Source organism: Rhinichthys klamathensis, unplaced genomic scaffold, assembly GCF_029890125.1.
Source record: "Rhinichthys klamathensis goyatoka isolate OS25496 unplaced genomic scaffold, OSU_Roscu_1.1 h1tg000303l_1, whole genome shotgun sequence".
Taxonomy (NCBI): Eukaryota; Metazoa; Chordata; class Actinopteri; order Cypriniformes; family Leuciscidae; genus Rhinichthys; species Rhinichthys klamathensis.
This window is the reverse complement of record NW_026606822.1, coordinates 1,464,099-1,483,027: the sequence shown is the minus strand read 5'-3', so window position 1 is coordinate 1,483,027 and position 18,929 is coordinate 1,464,099. Positions and strand designations below refer to the sequence as shown.

General features: G+C 38.2%; 1 protein-coding gene and 1 long non-coding RNA gene across 2 annotated transcripts; one reads left to right on the top strand and one right to left on the bottom strand.

Moving 5' to 3' along the window:
- Nucleotides 1–13,924: 13,924 nt before the first annotated feature.
- On the bottom strand, nt 13,925–16,959 carry LOC130103992 (potassium voltage-gated channel subfamily A member 2). The gene is made up of 2 exons (XM_056270355.1): nt 16,869–16,959; nt 13,925–15,606 (listed from the first exon to the last, which is right to left on the bottom strand). The coding sequence occupies exon 2, from the start codon at nt 15,466–15,468 to the stop codon at nt 13,984–13,986; it is 1,485 nt and encodes a 494-aa protein (XP_056126330.1). The 5' UTR covers nt 15,469–15,606; nt 16,869–16,959; the 3' UTR covers nt 13,925–13,983.
- Nucleotides 15,558–16,998, top strand: LOC130104005 (uncharacterized). The gene is made up of 3 exons (XR_008809426.1): nt 15,558–15,633; nt 15,855–15,894; nt 16,910–16,998. It is a non-coding gene; the product is annotated as an uncharacterized LOC130104005 (long non-coding RNA).
- The last annotated feature ends 1,931 nt before the right edge of the window (nt 16,999–18,929 follow it).

Here is an 18,929-nt window from a genome sequence, read left to right as displayed (position 1 = left end):
CGCTCTCACACAAACATCTGCAGCAGTGCTCGGCAGCGATTCAGCCACACTACGCAGTCCAACTTTAAACTGCTTATACAGGAGATCCAGTGCAATTCTGTTTAGGGTCCAGAGGCAGAAGTGAAAGGGGCCATTCATCAAGTCTTCTTTTAGCTTCTTGCTGATGTCTGGCAACTGCGAATGAGACATACAAAAGGTAACAATGCATCTAAGTGCTGCAGGACACCGATTTGGTTCCAGACAATCTGCATGTCTCTACAAATGTTCAGCAGAGCCTGAGTAAGGGTTTTGAGTAGGTCGCAAAAGTGCTGAACGATCTACTGTGAAAAAGGTGAGGAGAAGTTGAATGTCACCCAAGTATTGATTGACGGAGGGCCATGAGACATTGGTGGCTTAAGTGTTCACTGTATCAGTTGATTGGATATGTGCTAACCCATCATACTTTGAACAACATGAATTCATGTCATGCTTTAGTTTCAGGGACGACACAACCATGGATCGTTCATGGACTGCCTCATGCGTCATGCATGCTGAACACAACAGTGGCTGGCGTTTCGCAGTTTCCCAGAGTTTGGGTGCACAGGTTTTTGACCACTTTATCTTGTCTTGTTTACAAAGGTACGTAACAGGCTACTACTGTGATGGTCAATTAGTCATTCAACTCGTGTTTTGCGCATGAGTTTTGACACTTTAAGATGCCGTGTGAAAAATTATGAACAATAGATCGTTGTTATATTTCTAGCTGATACAACAAGCACTTCGGGAAGATTGCAAGTGGCATATTTAAAAGAGTTTTCTTTGGGGCACTTGAAATAATTGGCAAACTTAAAGGAACACTCCGACTTTTTGGGACTTTAGCCTATTCACCTTATCCCCCAGAGTTAGAAAAGTCCATACATACCTTTTTCATCCCCGTGCGTGCTATAAGTCTGTTTGACGCACCCACCGCTAGCCTAGCTTAGCACAAAGACTGGATGTAAATGGTTGCAGCTAGCATACTAATCCAAATAAGTGACAAAATAACGCAAACATGTTTCTATTTACATGTTGTGATTTGTATAGTCACAGAGTGTACAAAAAACAAAGTCACATGAAACACAGACATATTTTAACCGTATAAATACTGGGAACTATATTCTCTGAAGGCGACTATATATTTCTGAAGGCGAAAGACTGCTATTTGGGCGGAGTGATAACCGCAGCACCTGAGACGCGCCGTGGTGAGGAGCAGAGAGCGCGTCTCAGGTGCTGCGGTTATCACTCCGCCCAAGTAGCAGTGCTTTGCCTTCAGAGAATATAGTTCCCAGTATTTATACGGTTAAAATATGTCTGTGTCTCATGTGACTTCGTTTTTTGTACACTCTGTGACTATACGAATCACAACATGTAAATAGGAAAATGTTTGCGCTATTTTGTCACTTATTTGGATTAGTATGCTAGCTGCAACCATTTACATCCAGTCTTTGTGCTAAGCTAGGCTAGCGGTGGGTGCGTCAGATAGAGTTACAGCACGCACGGAGATGAAAAAGGTAAGGATGGACTTATCTAACTGTGGGGGATAAGGTGAATAGGCTAAAGTCCCAAAAAGTCGGAGTGTTCCTTTAAGCACAGTTCCGCTTTGTTTTTAAAGTTAATCGTTGTAGTTTCATACCGCAACACTCTCCTTCTTCTCGCATTGTATCTTTTAAATGCTGCGTTGAACATTGCATTGGTTGAGTCGTTCAAAATTTGCGGTATAAGTTTTGTATTTTTATGAAGGCATGAGTAGTTTACAATTTAACATTTTTTACAAAACATTCTGTTCCGCTTATAACCTTTGCGTTTGTCAAAACTGTTAATCAGATGGGCTATTCCTTTCTATTTGGATGTCTTTGTGCCAGAATAAGCTGCACAATTTACCATGTTGATAGTCAAAAGTCTCGCTATGCGAAACTACATCCCTCAAACTTTGGAAAAGAATAATAGTGTCAAAATTACAATCATTATTTTAAAAGAAAATTTCCTATGTGTTGCCCCCTGCATTTGATGCAGAAGCGCTTCAAATGTGCTTCTCAAAGCGCTAGAGAACTGATCCTTCTGCCTTCCACTCATTTTGTTACATAAAACCTGAATTGATTAGTCTTGTTCTCATTCACTATGTACATCATTCATTTTAAAGCTGAGGTTTCTACCTCTTGTTGTCGTTTTCAACCACACGTGCTTTCAAACAACACGTGACTTTTGTTTGACGCACAATAACCCCACCTGGGAAAAACAGTCACGAGTCAAATTTCATCTAAGCTGATACAAACACAGTTGCAGTTTTTGTGTCAACTAAAGTAGCTACTGAGAATTCATTTGAGCTTGTCTATGCATATGATAATGGCATATAGAGGACTGTGAGGGGCAATTAGTGCAGTGTCATATTCCATATAAGAGCAAAATCCCTCATTCTACATCCCAAGGTTCCTGTGCGCCAGAAGGCTGACTGTAATTCATTCTTGACGTCCTTGCCAGCTTAAGCAGAACTGGTGCCAGGAGGCGAGGGTTCGCAAGATTAACAGAATGAACGCCCAGTCATGAATTTGAAACGGGAGACAGAAAGAGATAAAAATGAGAAAGAATGTAATCTACTGCAATCTTGCCAGACGAAAACGGGAAAGAGGGAAAACTCCTCCAGTCATAGGTGAATTCTTTTGACTGATGTTTTGCAAGGGTTAGTATTTTGATATTTTCCTGTCTTGAAATAAGTAAATTATTATGAATTAAATTTAATCTAAGTAATGGGTTTATATATATATATTTGGGATGCTGAACGATATGAACATTTCTTTATATTTGAAAGCTGATAACCGATATATTGGCCGATAAATCTAAATTCAAAGTTTCATAAAATTTATGAGAGCCTGATTACAAAAACAAAAGTCTCACCTGTAAAAGCCATGTCCCAAACACACAATTATAATGTTCTCATTATAATTTTATGTAGCCGATATGACAGACTTGTTTCACTTTACTGTATTCTCCTTTTTGAAGTGATTCCAATCATATTTCAAGCAATTCAAAACCATCATGTTAAACAGTGCACATCTGAAGCGTATCAGCTGAAGATAATAATCCATTATTTATCGGCTTTAATATATTAGACAAATTTTCTTATGGGGCCGATAACGATAACATTAAAAATGAAACGATATCTGCTGATACCGATATGGTGGCCGATATATCGTGCATCCCTAATTTATATACATAATCATAGGATTAGAGGATTGCACAGAAAAGAAAAAACTAAAATTTCAGTTCCTGTAGGAAGTTTTACATTATGTACCTCAACTGTTTACACTTATTTTAAGGTGATGTAGTTAACTTAAGTTATTGTACTTTCTCAAATAAGTATCTCGTAATATTAATTAACTACATTACTATAGAGTTAGGGTTAGTTTGTAATTATGCATAATGTACTGTTATTACTATTTCAAGTACATGTAGTAACGTTCCTGTTACCAACCAACTTTTATACTTTCAGAAGATGTTTTGAATATACTACTGCAGAAGTAATACAGTAATAGGAAATTTGTAAATTTTTCACCACATTATTCTGTTATATTTCTTTTTATCATTTTTTAACAGTTTTGTTTTAGTGTTCTGATGAGCAAACACCCTTTTTCTTTTTAATTGTCTTAAGTTAAGTGAAGCCGGCTACATTTGCTTCGTTTGCATTGCTGCATCACACCCATTAACGGATTGAGCTGCAGCTTCCCGATGAGGCCAGAAATGATCCACTCGACCAGAGGGATCGTGCCTATAAAGGGTTCTGGATGTAGTCCAGCATCACTCAGATGGTATAAATCAGCAAAAGACCCTATAAATAGAGATAGAGGCTGTAGTGTAGAGAATTTATCATTTTTTGAGAGACCACTCGCTTGTTACTTGAAGCGTCATTCCATCGGCTAAAGATTTCTCGATAAAACAGACCAAGATGCACTTAAGGTTCCCACCTATTTTGGGAGCGATCTATCTGTACCTGCCTGTTTTGGAAGCAGCCTGTTAGCGCAGCCAACCCTGTTAATTAGTTCTGCAGCGGCTCTCACAGGTGCGCGCCAGCTCTCCAGAGTCCTTTACTCTTGTATCAGTCTCTCTCTGTGGAGCCATCTGGCCAGCCTATTGTACAGCAGCAGAGGAGTCCCACAACACCGGTGTTGTTTGCGTTGGTTAAGCAAAAGCAATCTGGAATGCAAAAACAGCATATTAGAGAATCAAGGTTTAAACTGAGTTACATCTGAAACTAATGGTGCCTGAAGGTAGAAGATTATTCATAGCTGGAAAGCATGGTTACTTTTGGGCAAATTTCCCAGAACAAGCTGTTTCATACTAACTTGCATATATATTGCAATATTCCTTTTGACTTTTTTCCATCTATAAACTTCTAACATTCATGTTTGTGTACTCATTATGTCCTTGGAGACAATGTGCGCAGAAAGAATGATTACAAATATACAAATAAACTAAGTGTTACAATGCCAAGTGATTGTTGACCTTCTAACTGGACAACCAGAAAGTGTATACAAGTTATAGCCTACATTACCATTTCAAAGTCTGGGGTCAATAAGACTTTTTTTTTATTATTTTTGTTTAAATTACGCTAATCAAAAGTGACATTTATAATGCTACCAAAGATTTTCATTTTAAAAGTAAATACTGTTCTTTTGAACTTTCTATTCATCAAAGAATTCTGAAAATAAAATATCACTTTTCCACAAATATGACGCAGCACAACTATTTTCCTCATTGATAATGATAAGAAATTTTCTTGCGCTCTAAATCAGCATATTATAATGATTTCTGAAGGATCATGTGACACTGAAGACTGGAGTAATGATGCTGAAAATCCAGCTTTGCTTGGATACAACATTAAAAATACAAAAAAATACATTTTTTACATTTACACAAAAAGTTATTTAAATTGCAGTAATATTTCAAAATATAACTTTTTTTACTGTAGTTGATCAAATAAATCCAGCCTTATAAGAGACTTCTTTCAAGAACATTTAATAATCTTACTAAGCCCAAACATTTGAGCACTGCAAAAAAATAATAATAATAATAAAAAATAATAAGAATTTGTATCATCTTTATCATTTGTGAAATGTTATACTTGGAATTTTTGCTTCTGCTATCTCTCTTTAAAATAAAATTCACCACCCTGGATATTTCTTGACATTCATACATTTTTAAGTGTGGCTTACAGTGTCCAAATACTTTTTGGACACTGTAATATGGCTATTTTGTGGCGTGTCAAGAGTTAAATGTCTCTCGCCTGTGTAGTCTTACATGTGAAATGAGACTTGGGCTATTAAGGTCAACAGTTTGTCTATAGTATTTCACACACCTGCCCATACCGAAGCAGACTGTCTATCACCTTAGCAACACTCTCACGGACTCTCACAGTCGAAGGGACTCTGCTTTTGACACAGACCAGGCTGTGCTTTTCTGCTGTATGCGATCAATAGGTCTGAGAGTAATGGAATGACTCCATTGATTTTATGCAGTCCAATTCACTTACAACGAAATTATGCTTTCTATAAACAAATGGGTTTTAACGTTCACACCTCTTGGGTCTTTAGTTTTACCCGTATTGATTCTTTAAATACTAGTTTGTTTATGGCCTGGTTATGAAAATGGGTCAGGCGGTAATTTTAACATTGAAACTGCTGCATGTTAGGGGGGAATTCATTGTATTGTCATTGTTATATTGTCATCAAAATAATTATTGTCATTATTTTGTGTTTTGCAGAGACTTACTGTACATCTCGTAACTAGAGGGCAACCACCTGAGGGGGATAGTTCACCCAAAAATGAAAATGGTCATCATTTATTCACCCTCATGTTGTTCCAACCCTATATGAGTTTCTTTCTTCTATGTTGAACACAAAGGAAGATATTTTAAAGAATGTTGGTAATCAAACAGTTGACCGAAGCCAATGACTACCTTTCTAGGTGATTTCTTCTTTTGATGATTATTAAGAAAAGTAATCATCTAATACTCTCAGAAGTAAATAAAGACAACCTCTGGCTATAATTTCAAGCATGGTCAGGCTCAAATAGAATCTTCGCCCACAGAACTGTCTGTCATTCACAAAGTTCCAAACATTCCGCAGACTTATAAATAAATAGTTTGGTTGATTTGATTATGCTTTCAGCCACCAAGATGAATGTAGTACTTTCATTTTCTGTTTGACACTTGTTTGCCCAAAAATACAATGTCATTTTTTTTGTAGGATAGAATTCACAAAATTGGCCAAAATATAACAGTTTTGATCAATGTTTTCTGAAACCTGAATACAAAACCATTGCTAGAGCTTTTATGAAGTTAGACTTTGATTCAAAACTCCTAAGACTCCTCCTGCAATGACTCCAGGCTGCTAGAGAGCGCTGTCTGCCCTCTCCTGCAATGACTCTCCCAGCCACTAGGTGGCACCACCTGCTGCCCTCTGTAGGGAAACTGTTAGGCTGGAATTGGAAAGCAAGTGCACACCATGTAATAAATCATCGACACCTCTCTGGGTTCCAATGATTCCTCTCAGGGGCTGGAAGTCTAGGCTCGAGTAGGAGAAGTGCTGGTTATGAAACTGAGACTAGGCTGGTAGGACTGGAGCAGCTTGAGATATGGACTGGGTTGCAGGGACTGGAGAGGCTTGATGAGCAGTCTTAACTAAAGAGTCTACAGCAGGTGGTGTAACCTAGTGGCTGGGAGAGTCATTGCAGGAGGGAGCAGACAGCGCTCCCTAGCGGTCTGGAGAGTCATTGCAGGAGGGAGCAGACAGCGCTCCCTAGCGGCCAGGAGAGTCATTGCAGGAGGAGTCTTACACCCCTATGTAACGAATTTAGTGTATAATTATTTACTTATGGAAGCATTTTCCATGTTTAAAAATTAGTGAGAACAAAAGTGTTATTTCAGTTTGTCCTTTGACAGATTGTTTAGTATTTCTGTCATTTTCTCTCTCTAGTGACATTCCCTCTGTAGTAGACACATGCTGCTTGTACAGATACTGTGTGGTGCGGAAACTTGATCTAGGCAGACCTTGTGTTGTTGCACACTGCCCCTAGTGGACAAGAGCAAAAAATCATCTGCTTAAAGGAAAAGTATTTACAATAAGCCACTGATGCACTTTTATTGGATGATTTTAGATCACATTCACGTTTGAAACAAAAAAACATAAAAATAAAACTGTCCTCATTTATGCATTTAAGTAAAAAAAATTAAAAAATCCCTTTAGGGAGTCAAGAGAGAATTAAACCTCTTACCCTTGATCTTAAACTATCTATAGTCTTTGGGTCTGATAAGTCTTTTTTTGTTGCATTATTTAAATTCATGTTACCTTAACCAAATTGAATTATCATCTATGACATTTCTGTTGCTTTCCATAGGAAAGATTCCCTGTTGGAGAGAGACTATGCTGAGCTTGCAGTTGGTGATGAAATATTAACTCATGAGGGATATTTTAAGACTTCTCATATCTCTGGTAGGTTACAAGAATCATGCTGTACCTAACATCAATACAGCTTACATCACTAGACTCAGCAGGAGACACGGTCATATAGGTTTATGATGGAGGTTATAAATCTGAGGAGGTTTATGATTACAGAAAAACTGATGAGTTTAGAATAAAAGGTTGAAGTTCCAACTCAGTCGGTCTCTGGGAAATCCTTTCCCTCTTTACCATATTCTTTCCCATAGCGGCCCCCTTATTTGTTTTTGTATTTGTTAATATAACTTCCCCCATGGATTTATTCTTAACATCTCAGTGATTTAGTTGATAAAATCCAGATTTTTTTTTTTTTTACAGAAAAAAACTGACATACGCAACTTAATCCAACAGTATGTGGCATATCTGTGGTAAACAAACACAGCCGGTTAGGGCGGTGTGAGTGAAGTATGACTCGACCTCCCTCTGGTTCACCAGTTTTCCATCTCTCAGGGTGGAGGGTGTGGCTCAGGAGCCCGTGTTCTTGGATCTGAGTCCAGGCCATATGGCAACTGAACACTTGGGAGCTGAAAGGAGATTTGAATACTGTCATTAGTGAAGTGTTGCATTATAAAATAAAATAGTTTTTCTTTTTTTAAACAAGATTACAAGCAGCTATACCAGTATGTTATTTCCAGGTTAGGGCTGGTATCCAGGTTAATTATACAGTATACATTGTAGAAACTGTCAGAGTATATGTTTTGCAGATGATAATAATAATAATCATACAATATGATGTAGCTTGTGGTTTCAGAATTGCAAAGCAATGCTTTGAAGCATTCTAAAATCTGGGTCAAATTTCGCCCCCAAATCCAAAGAATAAAAATTACTATTATTTTTTATTATGTTCATTATTTTGTATTTTATCATATCATTATATATATTATTCATATATACTGTATATATATTTTTTTTTGCATTGTGACATTGTCATAGCAATTAAGGACAGTAGCAGATTAATATTTAACTAGTTTATAAATCGTTCAAGTACGATTGTAAGTATACATCATAGTAATATTCGTTGTACTAAATTTAATTTAATTTAAAATGAAATTTTATTAAAAACAAAGAAACAAACAAACATTACGACCGAACCAGATGATTTTAATTGTTGTAATGACAATTTGTCATAAAAAAAATAAATAAAAAACCGTTCTTAAAATAGTCTGTTTTCTATATGACCCAGGCATTTATTTGTGAGATTCACCCATACAACCAAAAATATAATCTTGTTAGACAGTGAAAATATATGTGCATTATATTTCAGGGCACTGCCTTTTAGAGGGCATCTATTCTCTCCTCCTCAATGAAACATTACCTCATTATATTTCAGGGCACTGCCTTTAGAGGGCATCTATGCTCTCCTTTTCAATGAAACATTACCTCGGGCAGCATCAGCACACAGAGGGATTGAGATTTCCACAATTTAAATTCTGTATTTGTAGCCTTATAGCAATGCTTAAGTAAAATGAGCTAGAATATCTTTTTTATAGCCTATGAAAATAGATTCCTAAACCCCATTGAGTGTCAGTCCACATTCATATAAGAGCGACACAAACATAATCAATATTCTATGAATAGGGCGAATTAGGAATGATTTGCTGGCGAACAAAATCTTTTGCATAACCTAACCATAGGTGTCATATTTGATCCCACACCTCCCGCTCCCCTGTCATCTATTCCCGTTTCTTCTGAACATTCTGTCCTCCTCCTATTGTCACTTAGACACACAAATTCTCTCTTTCTCACCTTCCGCGTCCAACTCTCTAGAGCATATGCCAATATACATTGACAGTCTTTATACACCAGCCTTGTCTATATCGTCCTCTTATACACGCATACAGTTCCCCATGTATTTTGCTCCCAAAGAAATGGCTATTTTTAGCACACCCTCATCACTGTGGAAAGTGCAGAGGACTATATACGCTGAGCACTTAAAGCGGAATGAAATCAAAGATGCCACCAGGCACCTTTCCCTGAATGGTTTCAAGCTACCAATCTTTTCCTCTGGATGAGCTAATAATATCGACATCAAAAAGCTCCTAGTGTTCTGAAACAGTGCATTGCTGTCATTATTTCCTTTTCTAAAATTATCTGCAAAATAGTAGCTCGGAGCAACTCTATGACATTTAGACAATGCATGACAACATGGAGATCCATTGAAAGGAACAAGCAACACAGCTTTCGGGTTTCATATATCATCTTCATTGTTGTATTTGCTTTAAGACAGTATTGATCATTTGGAAGGGTTATATGCATGTCTCCGCCCATAGATTGTCCACTGGTTGTGCTTGTAAAGTGCATCTTTTACTTCCAGTAACACTGAAGACATTTTGTTTTTTCAGTGCTTTTTACCTCCTAAAAAACATGGCTGCGTTATAGTGAATATTATTGACCGGATCACACTAACAGGAATGTAAAACATTCAGTGTGTTGGGGGTTGTCCTTTACAGCCAGAATGGGTTGAAATAGGTTACATTCAGCTCTCTGCCAATTGAGGTGTTTGTGTAAGTCTAGACTCCCTCTGTCTGGCTGTTGAGCACAGGCTATAGGGTCTGAAGAGCTTTACAGATATACACACATGCACAAACACACACACATGCCCAAACCTCACACACACACGCACACGCACACACACACACACACTCGCACACACACACACACTGTATTGCATAACTAAGCAATAGGAGAGACTTTCTTTCTTTCTTTGCAGTCTCAATAACATGGGATGGACAGATGCAGGGCTTGTCTCAATCACAGCAGCCTACTCATATACTCAAGGCCAAAGGCAATCAAAGCATGGTACAACATGTTCTTCAATTGGTGTAAATCTGTGTTAAATGTAATATAATTAATAATAGTAATACAGCTTTATTGAAAGGTGGTTTTATGGTTATACCGGTAGTTTTGATTGAATTTGGCCTTTAAAGGGATAGTTCACCCAAAAATTACAATTAGCCCATGATTTACTCACCCTGAAGCCATCCTAGGTCTATATGACATTCTTCTTTCAGACAAATACAATCAGAGTTATATTAAAAAATGTCCTGGCTCTTCCAAGCGTTATAATGGGAGTCAATGGGTATATTTTTTTGGAAGTCTATCAAAGCGCATCCATCCGTGATAAAAGTGCTCGAAACGGCTCTGGGGGAGGGTTAATAAAGGCCTTCTGAAGTTAAGCGATGCGGTGGTGTAAGAATAATATCCATATTTAAAACTTTATTGACGAAAATAACACTTCCGGAGACGGCAGACATTGGAGTAGCGTAAGATTTGACGCCTCGCGCAGTTCAAACAAACAGGGCTGGGCAGCCGCGTTCGTCATTACGTTGTGCGTCAAGTTCAAGTGTTACTCTTTTGGCGTAAGTCAACTTGCGTCTGCCAGAAGCTAGCTATTTTAGTCGATAAAGTTTTAAATATGGGTATTTTTCTTACACGAACGCATCACTTAACTTCAGAAGGCCTTTATTAACCCTCCCCCAGAGCCGTTTCGAGCACTTTTGTCACGGATGGATGCGCTTTGATAGACTTCCAAAAAAATCTACCCATTGACTCCCATTATAACGCTTGGAAGAGCCAGGACATTTTTTAATATAACTCTGATTGTAGGCTATTTGTCTGAAAGAAGAATGTCATATAGACCTAGGATGGCTTCAGGGTGAGTAAATCATGGGCTAATTTTCATTTTTGGGTGAACTATCGCTTTTTCTCTCCCCCTGCCATTTAAAAAAAAAAAGAACACTGTGAAGACAAAAAAATTGATTGCATAAGTTGATGTACATCCTTCTAAACCGTGGCAATGCATGGAGTGATTATAAGATGCTTACAAATATGATTTTGTGACATTCAATGCTGTCATTTAGCCTTTCAAATGACATTTAGAAAATCAACACACAATGCAAATGTAATGCGAGAAGCTAGTGCACCTGCAAGCTAAGCAATGACTGCGGATTTCCAGTGTTTCACAGATGTGAAAAAAAGAAGGCTTCAAATAGGTACTGTTATAGCCCTGACATTTGACACAGCCAGGTCTAGCACCAAAATCACAATATATGTTATTGCCACACATTAAATATGAAGTTACATTGACGATGTGTATTAGGATGATACATCTGATTCACCAACAGCATACTGTCCAATGTCATGCATAGAAAACCTGCTGTTTGCCTGCATTAAAGCTGAAGTGTGTAATTTCTGCTCTCCTAATGGAATTACCAAAATGATATTTTCAAAACAGACCTTCCAATCTGCCATTGCTCAGACAGACAGATCGTTTCACACTAATATCACACCATTGGTTGAGTCAATTTTGTGGTGTTGGGTTGCTTAAACGGAGCAAAAATTTGAAAGCACTACGGTGTTTTGGGGAAATCATACCATGAAGGGATTAATTACAGCTTGGATCAAATAAGTAATTTAAACATAAAAATACACACTTCAGCTTTAAAGCATCCAAACAAGTTTAGTACATATCTTAGGCACTGGCTATGCACCGTATGGCGACATTCAGTTTCATTGACTTTGTTAAACCTACCCCAACTGTGCGCATTGCAGTGATATCTATACTCTGAATTAAAACAAGATAACATGATTAGCAGCAGCTGTGAATGCAGTATCTGCATCTAAATAAGCAGCATCAGCACATACAGTTTGCTAAAAAAAAATATTAGAGAGACGAAGACAAAGGCACCTGCAGCCCAGGTGAGATACTGAAATAGATGTGGGTGAGAAACCTTCTAAGAGTGCACAGTCATGTGCCACATCAGATAATGGAGTCAAATCTTCAATCCACCCATAAGCAGTCAAATTTTGTGTCTAAAAAGAAGCATGAAAACAATAAGATGCTCGAGATAATGGCTATACTTGATACAATATAGTGGCTATAATGCCTCGATATAGGCTATACTTGATAATATAAGTTTGAGGAGAGGATGCAGCAACTGTGGCTGGAGCCAGAACTTTTGTAGAAGGTCAATCAAAAGAAGACGATATTGACTTACATAGTTTCCAAAGCTCTCTGCTGATTCATTGTTAGCGATAAAACAGTCTTTAATGCAAGAGACCTGTGTAAGCCTGTAGATCTAGATTTCAAGGTCACCTGAAACTAAGACAATCAATGTCCCAGCAATCAATGCCCTAATGCTGCACTGTCTGTCCAAATGCAATGCTGAGTGTCTTTTTATAGATCCACTTGCAAAACAAAACCTGAAAAAAGCACCTTTGGATCACAATAAAACAGATAAAAATAGATGAACCTGTATATATATATATGTATATTTACAGAGCAAGATACATATTGTCGTAATATCTAGCTAAGTTTCTGTATATCACTTTCTCTTGAGCTGAAAATCCATGCCATTAGGATTGAGGATTGAGGCCATGCAACACTATAATACCAGTGTTTTTTCTCGATCCAAGCCAGTAAAAGAAAAGACAAAACATCTACCATGCTCTATCAACACCTGAAAATTATTTCAAGATGATAGACAAGCCAGTGATTAAAAATAATCTTACATCATTGCTACAAATGTGCTAGGGGACATTAAAGTGTGAACTACAATATGGCTCATTAAGTGGGAAAGTTATTTGAATATCAACTACATTTTGGACTCTCTCTGCAGCTCGCATAATATATACACTGAACAGTATCCTCTTACACGCAATACATCAAGCATTTTTCTTTCTCTGTGGCACTAGGGTGTTATTTTGCTTATTTTTCATTTAGCATGTTCTGTATTCTCTCTATCCTGAAGAACTGCAATTAGTAATGGTTAAAAGGTGATATGAGATGAGAAAAGAAAAGCCGTTGAACAACAGACACAGACACTGTAGACTAAAAATAACATAAAATAGGACATGTAGAGACATTCATCTTGTCTTCAAAAGCTTTGCAGAAGGATAATCAAGGAGTAGATACAAGTGTTGTCCATACATATGTATTTTGGATCCACACACAACTGTCGACACAGAAGCAGACCGCTTCAATGACATTCCCAGCTGATCACTATAATAACACTAAAATGATAGACAACCGTCTTGACTCTATGTGAATATTGGTGTTCTTAACAAGCAGCATCAGAGTGGATGAGACTTCTGTGAGTATTCTTTGTATCATATACGTGAACGGCATGTGACGGCAAACCTTTTTAACAGCAGATGAAGCACACAAAAGACGTTTCTTTGGCGAAGCTTGGCTTTGAGAGTAAGATGTTGACTGAAATATATTGACACTCATGTGCTGTTTATTTGTGTTCCACAGTTCCATATAAATACTTGGCTCCTGCTCCGGGATAAGGTGTTGAATGATGTAGATGACTCCATGCGAACACTGATGAGTACTTTGTGGATTGTGGACGGATCTGGATGTACGGTTTCAATGAGGTATTGGAGATCGTAAATCTCATGTTAATAACAATCCTCCTTCGAACACAGTTTACTAGTCCTTTTTAAATTCAAGTTGGATCTGCTCCCCAAATGACTAGACATCTGTCAGCATTTTTTTGATATTAACATAATTTGTATTGGCTAAAGTGCAATTGGCTGTCTTGAGGTTCTCGTCCTGAATGTCCTCGTTGCTGTTGTTGACACCTTCTTGGATCTCAAGGTAGTCGGACTTGCTGATGGTGGATCCACTTCGACTTCCCTTCAGCTCTTCTTGGGAATCGGCTTTGAGGGCGCTAACCTGGAGATACTGTGCTTGCTCTTCACCTTCTGTTTCTCGATGGTAGAAGTAGTTGAAGTTTGAGACGATGACGGGCACTGGAAGGGCAATGGTCAAGACGCCAGCGATGGCACAGAGAGATCCGACAATTTTTCCTCCAATGGTTGTGGGCACCATATCTCCATAACCGACGGTTGTCATTGTAACCACAGCCCACCAGAAGGCATCCGGGATGCTGTAGAACTGCGACTCGGGTTCGTCAGCTTCTGCGAAGTAGACCGCGCTAGAAAAGAGGATAACTCCGATGAAGAGGAAGAAGATGAGTAAACCTAATTCTCTCATGCTGGCTTTGAGTGTTTGGCCAAGAATCTGAAGTCCCTTTGAGTGACGGGAAAGTTTGAAGATTCTGAAGACTCGTACGAGTCTTATAACCCTCAGGATGGCAAGAGACATGGCTTGTTGCCCTTGCGGCTCTTCTTCCGCTTCCGTCTCCGCCAGCTCCGTTCCCAGTGTAATGAAGTAAGGAATGATGGCCACCACATCAATCATGTTCATTATGTTCACAAAGAAGCTGGCTTTACTAGGGCAGGCAAAAAAGCGCACCAAGAACTCAAAGGAGAACCAGATGATGCATAGCGTCTCTAGAATGAAGAAAGGGTCTGTGAAGTAGTTGGATGTGTAAATGGTTGTGATGTTACTGCCGGGAATGGGGGCTTTGTTGATCTCCTCCTCATCGCTGTGGAAGATGGGCAAGGTTTCCAGGCAGAAGCTGACAATGGAGATAAGGATGACCATGACTGATATGATCGCTATAATCCTGGCTGGCCCAGAACTTTCTGGATACTCGAACAGCAACCAGACCTGCTTCTGAAACTCATTTTCAGGCAACGGCCTCTCCTCCTCCTTGATAAAACCCTCGTCCTCCCTGAATAACTCAATCGCTTCATCTCCGAGCTCATAAAAACGGATCTCCTCCGAGAACACGTCCAAAGTCACATTGACGGGTCTCCGCAACCTTCCGCCCGATTGATAATAATAGAGGATGGCGTCAAAGCTGGGTCGGCTTCTATCAAAAAAATACTCGTTCCTCAGCGGGTCAAAGTACCTCATGCGCTTCTTGGGGTCCCCCAGTAATGTTTCGGGGAATTGCGAAAGGGTCTTGAGCTGCGTCTCAAAACGCAGACCCGAGATGTTGATGACCACTCGCTCACAGCAGTCCTGCTCCGTTCCGGGGTCATAGTCCTGAGGAAGACCAGGGTGTGCTGCCGCCTCATCTGAGGGGTCGCCCGTGGCCACAGTCATAATGCAGGAGGGTGAGGCCTGCACTTTTCACCGAGGCAGGGCACCACAGGGTGGGAAAATGCAGGGTGGGAATCCACACAGAAGGGGGCTTGACACCGTAGAGCACTAAGGGCCACAGCGTGCTACTGGATGGGTCGACTGAAAGACAACAAAGACAACATGCGGGTATCTTTTAATATTGTGTCCCTGTAAAAAATGATAGGATAAATGAGTAATGACAACATATGTTTTTACAGTGCTTTAACTAATTAAAATAAGTTGAGCATTAAGTCATACAAGATTCAACTCATTTTTTAAGTCAGTTTAATGTAATTTAAGTTGAAATGACTTAAACATCCAAGTACAAATTTAGTACAAATCTGTAACTTTTTTCTTTTCTTTTACAGTGTATAAAGGCTTTCTGCAACAAAAGAAGAGTGAATACAGGTACTGATACACTTTCTGATAATGTGTCATGCGCCAGTGTTTAAAAATAGGATGCAAAACATTACAATTCTAAATCATTTTAATTTTAGAATAAGTGTTTTTTTACATTTTAATATTTGGTCAATTTTTTCTCTATATACTGCATTGGACTTTGCCTACTTTCACTCTAAAGGAAAAAAGAACTAAGAGAAGTAAGGGATAAAATATTTATGATGAAGTTTCTTGGACTGAAACGGGTAAATCTTCTGCCTTTTTTTATGAATTATGTTTATAATAATACAAGTATGTCCCTAGTATCGTAATCATGAGAGATACCACACATGCCATAAAAAATGGCAAAGCGTAGGCAAAAGAAGATCTAAAAATATAGCGCACAATTTATATAGAACAGCATGTTTAGTTATACATTCACATGCCAAGTAGTTCCTGGGTCGTCTTAAACAACCACCATATAATGAAACTCTGCGTCATATCAATTGACATAAAACTGCATCTCTCACAGTGCTGTCATGTAAAAGAGGCCCTTCTCTATTAGACATGCACATCCTACATAACTATGCTGCATCCATGCAGCGTGCAAGCGTGTGTCCCCCATCCCTTTCTCCTCCTTTTCAATGAAATACCTGAACATTCAAAGAACCGCATATGGCATGCTGTTCGTACGTATTTGCTGGAATGTTGCTTGTCCCAAACGGTGCCAGCATGCTCTAAAATATTCAGCAGAAGCAGCCTATGAAATATTAAACTGCAAGAAAATACATTTTAGGCTAAACAAGACTTGGTGGTCCCTCTTTCTTTTTACTCTTCAGATCCCTCCACATTATATAATACATACATATATATATATATATATATATATATATATATATATATATATATGATGTATAGCTGCATACACATAGCAAATAAATGAATAATAAAGCTTCCATATATTCAATAGTCCAGAGTACATAATCAGAACTGAGACATTTTACCTGCTTGGATAAACTTCTAAATCACCCCTGTGGTTCCTCAGGTTCCCAGAAGTCACGACAGCCTTCTCGAAGTGAGGGTAGCAATCCGGCGTCTTTGTGACCGATGAAAACGACAAACTCATCAGATTCCTTAAATCCTGACTGCTACTGTCCGCTGTAGCTCTCGGCACACCGGCGTATTGTGCATAACGGGGCAGGCAGGGAGGAGGGGCAGAGAGGTACAGTATGCGGGTGTGTCCTCATCTACCCCAAAGCTTCCTCACCGCAGGTTTTTTGAGAAGGACACAGAGGAAAGAACAGGAAAAAAGCATATGATGCAAAGGAAGGGCGGTCTCTTCATTCCACATTTAAGGAGGAATTAAGAAGGTCGCCACAGTCTTTGCTAGACAAGTTGCAACAAACGACAGTAGAGGTGAATGTGAAACATTTGCAGAAGGCACAGGTCAGGCTTGTCCTGTAAGTAAGTAATGGTCTTTCAGTGATCACATCCATTAATTGGGCAGGCAATGCGGTACATTAATGGGAATGCTCTTTGTGAGTGACTGATAAACTACTGATAATTGCGCAACTTATGAGGGTCAATGACAAAGCAAGATAATATATTTTTTTTCTTGAATACGTGATTTTAAAAAAAGGTTTCAAACCTATTTCAGTACAAATATATAGATAGACAGATAACCTTAACACAATATATAATAAGTACATGTAGTTAATTAATATTAATCAGTACTTATTAAGTAAGTACAATGCAACTATGTCACCTTAAAATAAAGTGTAACCATATATACATACATTTATATTTATATGAATAGTCAAGAAGTTTTCTTAGTGGTATTCTATTTGATCTGAACAAAATGTTATTTATTTATTTTTGTCAAATGACAAAGTTGGTTTGACCCCACTGACTTTGAGTTGGGAGACAAAAGTTTTTCCAAGTAATATTAGAATATTAGATTTCCCTTTTACAGCTTTCCCCCAAATTACAAATAATTATGAAAAAATATGACAATATTTTCAGGCTTAATGAGCCCCCCACCCCCCCCCCCCCCCCCACCCCAACACTTTTTTAAAACAATCTCTGGATAGTTTTTTTTTTTTTCATATATTTTTTTCTTTCAGCCGCATGATAATCTCTTAATGACCAGAAACTGAATGTTAATAAAAGAGTGTGTTTAAGTAATTGTCTGTATGAATTATCTTTTTTATCTAAAATAAATTATTAATATTGTAGCATCATCTCTTAATGACAAGTGATGACACAATCACTGTAAAATGTGTTGTCTGGTATCCTTAATTTGTATATTAATAGTTTTAATCAAGCCAACTATCATTAGGTTGAATCAAGGGTTAAGATATAGTAGAAAAATTACCCTAAATGAACCAGCTGCACCTTACCACTTTTAAAAATGATTGTAATACAGGAAAAACGCAAATTCTATCACGCTGTCATGTTGACATGGGAACAGATGCAAAACATTAAACATAAGAAGTCTGCAGCGACAGACATCTCTAATCTCTTCCTACCTGTCCGTCTACCTCGCTTGCCAACGTCTCAGTAGTTGTGTCATTATGTTCACGCAACAAGCCATTAGTCAGCTAGTTAAAGCGTACATGGAATCTGCAGTCAATCGTTGCTGTGCATACCAAGAGACTCTTGGATATACCGTCCGCGCTACCACTCCTCACTTTATCCGCAGAGTGGGCAGTTTAAAGGGGACGCGTCACGCCTGGTGTTTCCACGACCCGCACTGTCAAAATGCTGTTCATTTTTTACGGAAAACGAACGTAAAATGTATATTGATATTCTATAAGACAATACGTGCTTTTTGTTTTGTTATTGTCTCTTACAGTTGCTAGTGGCCAAATATGATGCTTTAAAAAAATTATGCAGTGCAATTATATGCAGTGCATCAGATAAGTAGGACGTCCAATTGTATGTATGTATGTATATATATATATATATATATATATATATATATATATATATATATATATATATATATATATATATAGTGTATGTAGCCTACCTTCTATGTACCATTTTTTGATGTCAGTGAAATA

Excerpts from the sequence above, each read along its gene's own strand:
- LOC130103992 (XM_056270355.1), bottom strand. The coding sequence starts at position 15,468 with ATGACTGTGGCCACGGGCGACCCCTCAGATGAGGCGGCAGCACACCCT.